General features: G+C 38.8%; 1 protein-coding gene across 2 annotated transcripts in view; it reads left to right on the plus strand.

Moving 5' to 3' along the window:
* The first annotated feature begins 4,203 nt into the window (after positions 1 to 4,203).
* ZFR (zinc finger RNA binding protein) overlaps positions 4,204 to 15,167 on the plus strand; it is a 67,768-nt gene continuing 56,804 nt past the window's right edge. For both annotated transcript variants that reach the window (XR_004952366.1, XM_016138278.2), the window contains exons 1-2: positions 4,204 to 4,347; positions 4,634 to 4,733. Coding sequence is in view for 1 of the 2 variants with exons in the window: in XM_016138278.2 (XP_015993764.1) it covers positions 4,311 to 4,347; positions 4,634 to 4,733 (137 nt within the window). In the remaining variant the exon portion in view is untranslated. The remainder of the gene's footprint in view (positions 4,348 to 4,633; positions 4,734 to 15,167) is intronic.

The raw sequence follows: 15,167 nt of genomic DNA on the forward strand, positions 1-15,167 counted from the left end.
GCAGCAGCATTTGTCCCTTGCCTCCCCTGCATACCTCATTATGATCCTCCGCGCTGCCCACCCCTATCCAGGTACCTCCATTTTACGCTCTCTTCAGCCTTGAACTTCCCCTTTCTCTACAAAAAATAAAAATAAAAATAAATGAATACATTCCTTCCTTTTGGCTCATTTTCCAAATTGTAATAAGAATGAGTGTTGGTTAGAATAATGGCCAGTACTCACGGAGCGCTTGCAATGAGCCCAGCACTAATCAAGATGCTTTCTGTCTAGGAGGCTGCCAAGCCCTACCAACAACCCCCTGCTGTAGATACCACTTTTATCATCTCTACTTATAGAGGAGAAAAATGAAGTGCAGAGGTTGTAGCCGAGGTGACACAGCAGTGAGTGACAAGGCTAAGAATGAAAGCCAGATGGGTCCAGCTTCAGAGTCTACACTCTTATTCACTATGCCATACTCCTCTTGGTATAGAGTAGCTTTTATGTTATTTTTCCTGGCTGACATGTTTGTATTTAAACAAGGCCTTTCAGGATACCAGGCCTTGACTCCAAGGTGTAACTAAAGGAGACTAGATACATTTTTGGTGAGTTTAAAGGCAGGCTTTCTCATGCTAGCTCCACCTTGTGGTTAATGGTCTATCAATTAACATTTCCTCATTTGCCCTCAGACGCTGTTGTGGTTCCTAGAAATGACCCCAGCACTACAAGTTCCTGAATCAAAGAGAGATTAAACTGTGCACAGCTTTGTTCATTCACTAAATAAGAGAGCTTATCACCAGGCACCCTGCCTTCATCAAGCTGTAGTTTTATGGGGGAAATATATGTTGAAGAACAAAACTCAATTGAGTAAATTTGAAGATCTAATTGGCTTTATTAAACAGTCCATGAATCACGTAAGCATCCCATCTAGCAACTGGAAGAGTATTCCCATGAGTTGTACAAAATGGAAGATTTGTATAGGCAGAAAGAGGGTGGAGCTAAGAAGGTAAAAAAGTAGATTATTTCAGACAAGATCACCTTCCCTGTCTATAGCCATGCTTGCTATCTTGAATAAGCCTGATCTCATCAGATCTAAGTTAAGGAGGGTTGGAAGCTAAGCAGGGTCAGGCCTGGTTAGTACTTGGATGGGAGACCACCTAGGAAGACTAGGTTCTGTAGGTGTAAAAAAAATTTTTTAAAAAAAAGATCACCTTCCCTTAGGAGAAAACAGGGGTTCTCAAGCAGATTACCTCACGAGTATTGATTAGGAAATTCCAGACTGATTGGTTTAAAATTTCATGCCTGAGAGTGGCTGAAACTACAATAAAATTAGTTTTTGAGTTTTGTTTTGGCAATGTGGCTTAGCAAGAGTGACTCCATTTTGGACTGTTTTTTCTTTCTTTTCTTTTTTTTAACATACATATAAATCAAATAATCACACAATAACTAAAAGATTGTAACTGAGACAAAGGCAACCAAGAGGAGACGCCTGGTGCTCTGAGAGCATAATAAAGGTCTGATTGATTGAGGAGGTCAGGGAAGGCTGAAGAGTTGACTGAAAGGAGACCTTGAAGCATGAAAGTCAGCTAGGTGAAGAAAGGAAGAACATTCTAGGAGGGAAAACATGCAAATTCCTGTGGTGAAAGGGAGCATGGTAAACAGGAAGCCAAGGTAGCTGAAAAGGAGAAAGTAAGGAGGAAGAGGCTAAAAAGGCAGGTAGACCAGACCACACAGGGCTTATAAGCCATACCAATGAGTTTGCTTTTTCCTAAGAGGGAAGGCAAGCACAGAGGGTATGATCAGATTCACATTTTGAACCTGTCACTCTAGCTAAAGTGTGGAGAATGACTATTAAGTATAGTTTTTGGATTGTTTTTTGTTTGTTTGTTTTTTTGTATTCTGATGCCAACCATTTCTGGATATAAAGGATGACAGATATTATAATTGGCTGCTTCCAGTCAAGTTTTCCACCGTTCGTTGTCAATCCAAAGGATTGCACATTGTGTGTTGCCTAGACTGGGTACACTCTGGGATGTAAACTCTTCTAGGGCGGAGTTGCTTACTTTTTTGTTTTAGGTGAGTGACCTGCACAGTGCATTCACTTACTAGAAGGTAGATTTTAAAAAGATTTGCAATCATCCAGCCTAGTTCTTTTTATATAAATATCTTGTGCTGCTTGTTTTATAGAACTGCTAGCTCATTTAACCTCCACCGCAGTCCTATGAGAAAGATATGGTTATTCCTGTCATCCAGGTTCGAAAAGTTTAAATAATGCGCCCAGGTCATTCCACTACTAAATGTCCGGGAAAAGGACCCAAGTCTTCATTCTAAATTCATTCCAAAACTCCCACCTTAAATAAGCCCAAGTGAGGGGTGAGTTGAGGCCCTTCCTACTGATTCCCTCTTTGAGTAGTGTAAACAATTTTCACTACTGCCACACCTACTCTGACCTCTAGGAAACAGTTACCAAATAAAAGAGGCACACCTCCCTCTTTCTAGTTATCTGCTTGCTTGTTTGGGGTGTGTCAGCAGCCCTCTTCCATCCTTTAGGTCTGCCAAGCAATCAAGTATAAAATTGGCCTAAAAAGAATCTTCTTTGGCAGATGATTAACATCTGTCTTTCTCCAGTTTTATTCAAATACCCTAGTAACTAATAATGCGAATTTATTAAAGCAGTTACAGTAAGTGCCTTGAAGGTTTGATTGCTTCATGAAGTTTAAGGCAAATTACCTTTAAAATGTAGTTCTAACATCCTATGTGTTAGAGAATTTTTTTTTTTTTTCCTAGCAACACACTTGGAACACAGATAACTTTTCCCAGGGGAAGTATTCCTAAAAACAATGACATTAATTTTTCTTAAATGTTCTACAGTTTCTTTTTAAAAAACAAGAGGATAAATTAGACAGGTTCTTAGAAGCTGTACCTTTGTAGGAGGTGTGGGGGAGCAGGGTTGGCACAAACAGGAATAGAGGTATTGTTTCTGCTCTGGCATAAGAAGGTGGGATAAAGCCCTAAGCTTCATGAGCGAGTTCTGATTCACCCTTTGCATTTCTTCTTAATACTCATAGCCATCACGGAGCAGAAACCAGTAGCAGAGGGCCACAGAGAAGGTGAAGAAGAGATGAAATGGAGCACTTACCCTTGTGATGGAAGGCAGGAGAAAGATAACAGTGGAGAAATTAGTCAACCAGAAGAGGCAATCCAAGAGGAAAGGGAATGGTTGGAAACGAACTGGAAATTAAAGAGAAACTGTCAGAAAGCAGAAGGAAGAATGAAATGCTTGGATAGTATCCTTATTATTACCGTGAAAGGATCTCTCACTGACCCTTCTGACCCCATCTCATCACTCTTACTCCAGCCAGACTAACTTCCCTGCTGCCCTTAAGTAACTCCTGCTTTAAGACTCTCAACTTGCTGTCCCTCCCCCACTTACTTACAGAGCTTGTCCCTCACTTTCTTCAGGGCTCTACTTGAGTGGTCCCCCTATCCACACCCTACATAAAATAGCACTGCGCTCCACTCTATCGTCTTTACCCTTAAACTTCCATCACCACCCAACATACCATTTACCTGGCTATTGTCGAACACCCTCCCCCTTTCCCAGAAGCTAAATTTTATGTGAGCATGGATTTTGTTTGGCTCACTTCTCTATCTCCAGTACCTAGCCTGACACTTTGTCGGGGCTCAAGATACGTTGAATGACTTCGAGGACTGAATTGAATGCAGGTAGGAGAGAGGGGACAGAAAGAGGTGTGTTCGGGAGCGGTATTCGGGGGCGTGCTTCCAATCCAACATAATAATAGCACACTTGCCATTCTTCTTCTTTCTCCTCTCCGACTTTCCCTCCCCTGTTTAGAGGTTAGGGACAAGAATCGCCAATATGAGAAATAAGGAAGAATCCAAATTAGTCCGGCTCTAATTTAATGAAAAGTGCATAAGAGAGGACTGAAAAGTAGAGAACAAATGCACACGCACAAGTGAAAGAGGAACGCAAAGTAAGAAGAAAAGGCTAACAGACGTCACTCTGGGGTCACTCTCTGCTGGGCGAGGCGCTCTATCGCCAGCCAGCCTTGCGCTCGCGGTTACTACTACTTCGGAGCAGGCGAGGCCTGCCTTCCTCCGCGGGCGCAACCAAGTCCCCGCCGCGGAGGCCCCGGCACGCGCACGAAGTAGCCGGGAAGGCGGCGCGGACTACAGCTCCCAGGGTGCCGAGCGCGGGGGGCGCCTGCGCAGTGCGGCGGGAGGCGGCGGTCTGTTCTCCGCTGAGGAGGAGCGGGGCAGAGGAGGGAGGCAGCGGGTGAGAGTTCAGAGTTCAGCAGCAGCAGCCCGAGCCCATGATTCCCATATGCCCTGTAGTTTCTTTCACCTATGGTGAGTATAATGTGCCCCCATCGAGGTCCCTGCCCGGCTTCTTCCCCGGCCCGGGGCAGCGGGGAGGTGCGGGGGTTGGGGCTGGCTCCGGGGAGGAGGCGGCGGCCGCCACCCGGGCGTGCGAGTGAGTGAGGGAGTGCGAGGCGGGAGGGGGAGACGCCGCGGCCCCGGCCGGGGAGGGCGGCTTCTCACAGCGCCTCTTTCTCTCCCTTTCCCTCCCTCGGTGTCTCTGCCCCTCCGCGTCCCTCCTCCCGCCATGGGACCCGACTCTCCGTGCCCGCCGCAGTGCCCAGCCGGCTGGGGGAAGATGCCAAAATGGCGACCGGCAACTACTTTGGATTCACCCACAGCGGGGCGGCGGCGGCGGCGGCTGCGGCCCAGTATAGGTAACGGCTCCCCGCCCGCTCCCCTCTCTCCCCCTGCTCGCTCCTCCGCCCGGATCCCGCCGACACGACGCCCCCACCCCGGCCCCTGCCTGGCGGCCCCGAGGCCCGATTCGCGGCCGGCCCCGCGGCCTCTCCCGCCCCGCCCGGCTCGCGGCGGGGAGCGACCCCCACTGGGGGCGGGACGAGAGACGGCGAAGGTTTGGGGACGTGGAAGGCCGCCGGGGTTTCGGCGGCCCCGCAGCTAAAATGGCCTCCCGCGGCCTGGGAGCCCAGCCGCCTCCCCCGCCGGGCAGGCTGAGGGAGGGAACGGAGGCTGAGGCCCCGATCGCCCCCAGCCGCCGCCCCCGCCCGCTCTGCCCCCACCTCCGATCTCCCTCCCACTTGGACATTGAGAAGGGTGGGCGAAAGGAGTGCCGAGTCGCACGGCCCGCCGGCCTCTTCCGGACCCCTCCCGTGCACCAGTCTTCGCTCGGTGCTGCGGCCCCCGGAGCCCAGATAACGTGTCGTTTTCTCGGGTACTTTTACTCCGTTTCGTGGCTTCCCTTGGCCTGCTACCCGAGCCCTGCAAACAAACTGCGGGTGTCACTACAGCCATTGGGTTCCTTTAGTTTTCCCTCCACGGAGAGATGTAAACATACCAACCACCTGTGAATTGTGTAGTTGGTAGACGAAAAGATGTGCGAAGTTTCTAGTGCCGATAAATGAGTCCACAGCCTGTTTAGCTGTCGAGTTTAAATATTAGATGGGCCAGTAACTCCCTTAGCGGGTCCTTCCCCTGGGGAAAAGAAAATGCAAGTGAGAGTGTACTGAGTTACGGTAATGCACCTTATGAAATCCCTACCTTAACGGAAGCTCTAATTTCTGAGTGTCTGGAGTTCATTATCAAAAGGAAGAAAAACACTAGATTTTTTGTTGTTGTTGCCATTGTTACTTGTGAGTCAGTCTCTTCAGATTCAAGCTATAAGCATTCAGTGCTAAAGTGATAAGCTTGTCATAGAGAGAATTACATTACATACCTGTGTACGTTAGCTAGTGGTTAAACCCAAGTAATTTTTCATCTCATTCACTTAAGGCATCGGGTTTTGTTATGGAAAGGGTATCATTGGGAACCAGAAGACCTGGATTCTAGTCTCATTTGTTCTTCATTGTATCACGGTGGGAACATCACTTATTTGTGATTTCATTTTCCTCATTGTTAATTGAAATACTCGGTTATCTTTTTGGGTCAAAATTTGTAAAACTGAGAAATTTGCCATATTTCATGGAATTCTAAGATGCCTTTTATTGTAAGGGATATCACTAAAAAAATTGCTACGAGATAAAATAAGACACAATGCGTCTACTCCATGCCATCCTAAACAAGCCCTGTCCTGTCTGATCTCAGAAGCTAGGCAGGGTTGGCCTGGTTAGTACTTGGATGGGAGACCACCTAGGAAGACCAGGTGCTGTAGGCATAAAAAAGTTAAAAAAAGGGGGGGGGGTATTGTAAACTGACAAGGCCCTTGCAATCTATGAGGTCAACCAAGGGTTGCCTCGCCTTAAAAATTAAAAAATAAAATAAGACAGTGCTTTAGACCCGATTGATTTTTAAGAGATGTTAAAATGTATAAATGTGCGTTTTATTGATGAAATTGGTATTTTACTAATGATTGAATTCCTTGAATGCATGTAGAATTTTTTTACGTTTCTTTTATCCTGAGGCTTATATTCCAGAAGGTCTGAGATGACAAATAATGGGGACAAAATCTTAGGACTTTTCAAACATTAACAAATTCTTTGCTTACTGGTTGTCTTGATTAAATACCTAAGAGTCTCAGCTACTTTGTCAGAACCTTTTAGGGCTAATAATTTTAGGGGAGAGAAAAAAATTAAGCACCCCCCCTTGGGAAACAAGAGATAGCTAATCAGCATCTGTGCGGTAAATCCAGTGCTACCAAGTACTTTGTGTTCTAGACAGGCTGTATTTAACCATTAAAATTTTTACTTGTTTTACCCAGTGTTTTTCTGTTACTATGGGCAGCGGCATAGCTTTTTGGATTATTAACTGTTTATTTACTGAAAATATAGTGGGTTCTTTGTGGCAGTTTTGAAATATTTTCTAATGTGACTCTCCAGATAAAAATGAGGGGAGAAAGTGCCCATTTAAAGATAATTTTTTGATAAAATAGTTGTTATGTATTTTTGTCCCAATATGGGAAACGTAAAGAATGTACTGACAACGGTCCAGTTATTGTTTTATGTATCCACATCTAGTGAGAAAAGACTAGTCTTGACTATTATATGTGCATGTACCAGCAAAACTAATATAAGATGCTCTGCCCATATATATAAATACGGTACATGGAATTTGTTTGCTCTTTATGGGAAGAAATCATGTCCAACAAAGCTAAGAATTTGATCCAAGGAAAATGAACCAATAGCATTAATAATAAAAGCATATGCAAAAAATGCAAAGATGGTGCTCATTTTTCTTTGTCTAGAAATTCTTACAATGTAGTTTCTAGACATGGAAGATCAGTGCTTGGCAAAAAAAAATATATACTTTTTAATTTGAAAAAATAAGTATATGTGCATGCTGTAAATAGTTGCTTAACTTGTCATTGAGTACAGATGATTGAAAGTAACCTAGTTATTACGTCTAGATTTAATTCGGGTTTAGTTTTCTTGGTTATGACAATGGAAGATACTTGATTAAATTTATTTTAAGCTTAGACTTTATTGCTCATTAATATTTGAGATTCATAAGTTCTAATAACTTCTAGATAAATTTACGTAATGCATATTAAACATTTTTTGTGGTAAGCACATTATTCAGTCCTTATGTTGCATGTTCCATCAGCTGCTGAGAATTTTTCTCCCTGCTTTTTGTATTTTTTTAAGACACGTAAATAAACTTATGCCATTTGCCTCTCTTGCAAATGTAATCTTTTCATTTTCTGACCTTTCATTTGCTGTTCCCCACCCTTAGAAATGAAGAAATCAAAAAAAATTTTTTTAAGTATTTGTATGTATTGATATAGATCTGTTTCTGATAGAATGTTAATTTGGGGTGCACAGGACAAAACAAATCCCAAGCATGGCGAAAAAATAGTAATGGCTTTATGGCAGAAAGAGAACTTGGTTGGAACTTCAAGGGTACCTTTTATCTGAGAAGATAAACTTTTAGACAGACAAATCTAATTTTATAATAAATTTTGGAAAATATTTTGAACAGTTATGAGGACTTAGGGTAGCAAAGAATGAAAGGAAGGAATTTTCAAAATAAAAACTTTCTAATTAATAGTTCCATGGAATCGAAATCACTCATTGGCAGTGATAGAGAAGTTGTCATAGGAGTTCTTGAGTGAGTTTTTGAAGGGGATTTGGGGCATATACAAATATATGTACATGCAATATAAAGCGAAGTAATCCCATTACATTCCACTGTTAATAGGGCATAACCATTTCTTTGAGAGTTTTAAACAGCCTGTTTTCATTATTCATTAGAAAAGCCTTGGACATACCAGTTCTTTTTCATCTATCTAGTCAAGATACTTGTGTGTTACCTGGGTAATCTAAATCTTTATCTTGTGATTAAACAGATTTTTTGGTTCTACATATAACTCTTAGTATCACTGATATCTGAAGTTATTCTATCTTCAGTATAGTTAACTTTTTTAAATAATCATTTGGCAACTTTTTTACATTTTTATATCCAGTGTTTATTGAATTTAAAGACTTCAGAGAATGTATAAAGGTACAAAGTAATTACTTTATTTCCATATTCTTAGAGTCTTAGCAAATGTTGTTAACCGATAAATGTTTAAGTGGATTTTGACTGTTTTCTGGACATTTGTTTAAATTATCTGCTAATGATTCTTGAGATGTCTTTAGGACAGTCTGTTCCTGAAGGATAAGGATCACTTCGTATCACTAAGATAACTTGGGTAGGCTGATTAGCTGGTGAATTTTCCACATTTTCCCTTCCCTTTCTTTTTTACTTTTTATTTGAACATAGTGTTAATCTATGTCTTGAAGGAAAGAATAAAAGTAACAGTAGTAAGTAAGGTAGAAAAAGAATACTCACTGAGGTGAAAAAACCAGGTGAACGGGTTTTTGAAACCAATAGTGGTCATGGAAATATACTGGCTCTACAAAAAAAAGAAAAGAAAAAAGTTACCACAACTGCTAATTATATTAGCTCTTCCATTGTTGAATCAGAAAACTTAGGATTCTTATTTCATGAATGAGTTCGAAATAATTAAAATTTTCTTTCCAGAAGGATTGCTGCTGTTACATTGATGATATTTCCTGTATTTGTTGCCAATAGCTTTAAGAGTAGGGTGAGTCAGAATAACCCTGTAGAGAATGTTTAAGGTGTATGTATGCTTGATTGTACTTTTGTAAACTGTCTTATAAAATACTATTATGAAAATAGCATGAATTTGTACTTGGGATTTGAATCCGAGCTCTGTCCCTTCACTCACTTGGCCAAGTTACTTAACCTTTCTGAAACTCACTTTCCTCACTTAACTTGCCTTGAGGTGTGAAGATTATATACAAAACTTCATAGCCTGATGTCTTATTTTCAATAGGCATTTACCACTGTTAGTTTTCTGTAGAGATTTGGATAATACTATAACAGTTTTTAAAGAATTCCTTAGTTGATGTTTATCATACACTTAATATAGAGCTTTATAATCTCAAAGTAATATGTTCTAAAAGTAGGTACTTGAGTGTTGTTAGACCTCAGATTTAGTGTCAATAAGTCTTGTTTATATATAACCAATTATGGAAGTAGGAATAAAACTAATGAGATATGCAAAATGCTTTAAGAAAAAATACTTTGGATATAAAGGCCATATAAGAAGACATAAATAAATAAATATGAGCTGTGTTCATGGAGTGAAAAAAACCAGTGCCATCAAATGTCCCCTAAGTATACATATAGTTAATGTATTTCTAGAAAAATCTCAACAGGAATTTTGGAGTAACTTGATAAAGGGATTCTTCTGTTGATATTAAAGAGAGTATTTGTCCAAAAGTGGCCATGACCATCTGTAAGGTATGATAAGGAAGGTCTTGTATTATCAGATACCCAAATGTTATTAAACAGGAAAATGTGGTATTGGTACAAGGATAGACAAATCACTGGATTAAAATAGAGATCCCAGAGATAGACCTATGGTTATGGGCAGTTGAATTGGAATGTGTATCTATTTAAATAGAGATAACTTGTCAAAAAAAAAGCAAATCAGCCAATTTTTCAGAAATACACCATTAGGTTAATCAGAAGACAGTCCTTGGGCTTATAAATTTAGTAATCGACAGTATATGTTAGAATTGCTTAGAGACGTGATTAAAGTTGATGAGAGTATACTTACTGTGCTTGTCCATAAATTGCCCTTGGCACCACTCTGTCAGAATTAGGGCCATTGTTCTGAATATGGGATTTATTAATGTTTTGTGAAAGCTTCGTGCAATGCTAGCTCTTAATTCATACTCACAGAGCACAAATTAATGAAATAAAGAACATTGGGTTTTTGTTTTAATATTAGCCTTGTATAACATATTTTAAAATAGGGAGTAACTCATGGTATTTAATGAATATCTGCTCTCGAGTTTACAGTTCTGGGGGATGAGGGTGGGGACATATAAACTGGCAAATAGCTATGCTATGATAATGGTCATAACTGAGTTTTAATGAAATAATAAAATGAGGAATTGGAGGATTCTGACTAGGAATTCGAGGTAGACTTCATGGTCTTTCATTCTGAAAATTGAGGGAAGATAATTTTAGGCAAAAGAAGTGTGTTGAGCCCAGATAGGAATATAAGAGTTGGTTGATGTGATTGAGAGGTGGGTTTTGAAGTCGGCTTACGTCAGCTGAATCTCAGTTTTTTTTTTTTTGAAGCGTACTATATATAAAAAGAATTGCACCTATTATAACAATATAGCTTTATGAAATGTCATACTGAACACAAGTATATAACCAGCATCCAGATAAAAAAAAAACAAAAAAAAACCAGCATTATCAGCATCTTGGAAAGCCTCTACAGTCTGCATTGCATTGTTTTGAGAATCCAATGAGGTAATATTTGAATATGCTCAGAACAGTCCCTGGCATATATTACAAACCCCATCAGTGTTAGTATTATATTCAGTAGACAGTTAGAAATGGAGCTCAGTAAAGGGATATGTGTTGGTTGTGTAAATCTGGATATTATCCATGTGGTGGTGATCCCCCACTGTAGCTGTATGGTTGAAACCAGATAAAGTACAGTGCCTGACATACATCAAATATTAGTAAACATTTTTCGAATGGATGAAAGAAAAATAGAAAAAAAAGTAGAGCCTTGGTTATGAACTTGGGTAACATCTGTGTTTAAAGGTAGGACCAGAGAAAGAAATACTGAATTGGGGTAGAGCCGTGAGAATGTAGTGTCAAAAAACAAAAGGAGAGGTACTCAGCCATGTTAGGGCTTTAGAAAGATTGGATTAAGGATTCAAATTATTAATATAATTTTAATGGGTAGCCATTACAGGAAAATTATAGTCGTATCATTTGGAGCTACAGAAAGACTGGCATAAAATTTGCTTAAAATTTTATTTTTTATTAAAAATTATTGAGGTGACAATCAACAAAATCTAATAAGTTTCAAATGTTGAGTTAACATGTCATATATGTTGCATGTGTGTTCACCACCTAAAATTATGTTTCTGTCGCCACATATTTGACCCCTTGTACCCCTGTTCCCCCCTCCCTTCTCTCCGATAACCACTAGTTCACTGTCTATATCCGTGAGACTGTCCTGTTTGTTGCTTTTAGATGTATATCCCACATATGAGTGATACCACATGGTTTTTAACTTTTTCTGTCTGACCAACTTATTTCACTTAGCATGATTATTTCAAGATCCACCTATGTTGTCACAAATGGCACTATGTCATTTCTTCTTATGGCTGAGTAATCCATTGTATATATGTACCACATCTTTATCCAGTCATCTATTGTAAGACACTTGGCTTCCATAAAATAAATTTTTAAGTTTAATTTAATATTTAAATTAATTCTGGAGGGTCCAAGAGGTCAAATGAGCTTTAAAGTATTGGGATGGGAAATACTCACTGTGTTTGAAGATTTTTTAATTCATTTTTTTATTTCCGGCAAAAGATATACCGTAGTCCTCTCTTACTTGCAGGGAATATGTTCTAAGACCTCCAGTGGATACCTGAAATCATGGATAGTACCAAACTTTATTCTAGTTTTTTCCTATACATACTTAGCCTTTTGAAGTCTGTATACATTAGTCCCCCTGTATTCACAATTTTGCTTTCTGTGGTCAACCACAGTCTGAAAATACTAAATAGAAAATTCCAGAAATAATAAGTTTTACGTTGCACATCGTTCTAAGTAATGTGATGAAATCTGACACCATCCTGCTCCATCCTGCCTGGGGCGGGAATCATCCCTTTGTCCAGCATATCCAAACTATACACTATCTGCCTGTTAGTCACTTAGTATAGTGCTTGTGTTCAAGTAACCTTTTTTTTTATAATCGTTTTGTTATTGTTAATATATTACTGTGAGTAATTTATAAATTAAATTTAATTATATGTGTGTAGAGGATCAAACGGTATATATGGGGTTTGGTACTATCGATGGTTTCAGGCATCTACCGGGGGTCTTGGAACATATTCTCGCCAGATGAGGGGACTGCTACTACAGGCTCAGTGCTATCTGGCGAAATACCTTTCTGTCAGTTAGAACACGTTTTCTGTTCATGTCTTTCACCCACAAATTTAATGCCTTTTTCCATCTTAAGTAAACATTTACCATGCACTGTGGCTATACCTTTTGCAGTTTGAGGTGTGACAGCAAAACTGGCATGGATATCATTTTCCTTCACAATTTCACAGATAGAAGATTTGTTCTTATGCAAGATCTTAGCAACCTCAGCATACAGTTTTGTTTTGTTTTTTTCCCTTAAGTCCAGAACTTTTACCTTTTCACTTAAAGGAGGCAGTTTAGGGCTTCTCTTTGGCATATCCGAATTACCAGCATCACTACTCTTGCACTTTGGGGCCCTTATTAAGTAAAATAAAGGTCACTTGAACACAAGCACTGTGATACCACAGCAATCAATCTTATAACTGAGACAGCTACTAAGTGACGAATGGGTGGGTAGTTTATACAACCTGGATATGCTGGACAAAGGGATTTGGGTGGGACTGAGCTGACTGCATGAGATTTCATCACCCTACTCAGAACAGCACACAATTTAAAACATGAATTGCTTGTTTCTGGAATTTTTTATCTAATGTTTTTGGACTGCAGTTGACTGCAGATAACTGAAGTCACAAGAAGCAAAATAGGATAAGGGGCACTACCGTATATATTGTATAAAATACATCATATTGGTATGGTAGTCAGCATTAAATGGGCAAAAATATCCTTGAAAAGAGATTTGAGTAAATTTGACACATTTTTATAGGAAAAACAATAAAAATCTTTTAAACAAAAACCATCTGAGGGCAAGAGTGCTATGATTTATGAAGATGATTTTTAGCTTCTCTTACTCCCCAAGTCCTACCCATCTCAAACCATGTAAGCAGAGTGGTCATTATAAAATGTAAATTTAATCACAATACTGTCTGCTTAAAATCCTTCATTGACTATCCATTACTTCAGAATATCTGGTTATCCTAGTTTTATATTTATAGGACTTTAGGATCTTATTCTATATGTTCATAATTCCTTACTCACATTTATGAAATCCAAAAACTTCTGAAAATACAAGTAGGTTTGTAAAAACTTGATAGTAAAAACTGACCTGAAGTGTCAAAAAGACTATTTTTAGTTCTTTTTTATCTCACTTAATGTGACTGACTATTCATACCTTTCTCTGAAGAAATGTTAACACATTAGAGAAATGATGAAAGTATGTTTTTGTTGACTGTAGAAAGTTATGGCACTTGATTTAATTAACTTATGGTGTTCGTCCACTTTTATTGTGCTCAGTAGTTTGAGTTTCTTTTTTAAGCAGTTCTATTTATAAATAGTTACAAGGATTGACATTTCATAACTTTTTATTTCTTAAAGGTCTTCCGATGAAAACAATTTGCACATTTTAAAAAATTGAATATTGTGATTATCCTATGGGTTAACTAGTTTCTTTAAAAAGGTCTAAGATTTACCGTATAGGATCTTAGTGATCTTATTTTTCTATATGTTGAAACATTTTGCTATTTCATCATCCTAGGAATTATTTCCTCTACTTGTCACTTATTTCCAAGTATGCTAAAAAAAAAAAAGACTAATACAATGGGAAAATGGAAGGACGTTACAGTCACCTAGAAGGGTGTTGCAATAGTGAAATAATTAAAAGATATTGCATTTCCCGGAGTACTGCTTTGTCTTTCATGGAGATATGAAAGAAAATAGAGAGACTACCTTTTATTTTAGTTTCACTTTCAACACAGTCGAGGATTCAGAATTGATCATTTTCTGTCCATGCTTGCATAGATAACAAAGTCAACAAAGCAATATGGTTTGATAATTAGATAAATGAGATGAATGTAAAAGACAGCACCACTGTAGACTAATGATAATGTTGAAATTGATTATTTAAGCAAAATCTCAGACTAACAGTCTTTATATACAGTGTCCTTATATACAAGGTTAATTTTTTTAAACTTAGTGAGTGTACAATATATTTCTAAGTATAAAAAGGGAAATATGGTATTCTCATCTAGTCAGTCAGTAGGAAGGACGTCATTATGTAATATTCTGTGACAGTTCAGGCATTCTATATTGCTAAAAGTATTTGGCAGAATTCTTTCATCTTTTGTGATGTTTGTACATCAGAATTTACTTAATATGATTCATTAGTGGACAAATGCTGAAGGCAGGTATGTATACAAAGGTTATTGGAAGGAAATAGATGACATAAAAATAAAGATTCATTAGAGTAATCATTCTAAACCTAAAACTGAAAATGTTTTGCAGTTATGAAGCAAAGATGACTATGTCTCTTTACTAAAATATTAATCATCAGATGTTTCAAAAAATTTTCTAAGCATTTGCATTTTGACAATTCAATTGCAAGAAGAAGAACCGGAAGTAACGATGAGTTAGAACTGAGAGATATATTTGGAATATGGAGTCAGCATTTATGAGATGGACATGTTCCAGGTTCATGTGTGAAACTTGATGAACAATTATGTTCAGAGAACATGGTCTGTTTTGTGTATATCCCTTTAAAATCAAGACAATATGGAATAAAAATCTGGATTTATTATGTTTTTAAAAATTTTCTGATACTTTTTCCTCATTCTTAAATAAATTATTCATCAGATGATTTCAAAAATGTAAAAGGTACAATAGACCCAGATGGTAAATGGTAAATGGTAATGGCTAGCTGGTGGAGGATGTTGCCTTCAATGTGTTTAAAA

The sequence above is a fragment of the Rousettus aegyptiacus genome, unplaced genomic scaffold, assembly GCF_014176215.1.
Source record: "Rousettus aegyptiacus isolate mRouAeg1 unplaced genomic scaffold, mRouAeg1.p scaffold_m13_p_8, whole genome shotgun sequence".
Classification (NCBI taxonomy): domain Eukaryota; kingdom Metazoa; phylum Chordata; class Mammalia; order Chiroptera; family Pteropodidae; genus Rousettus; species Rousettus aegyptiacus.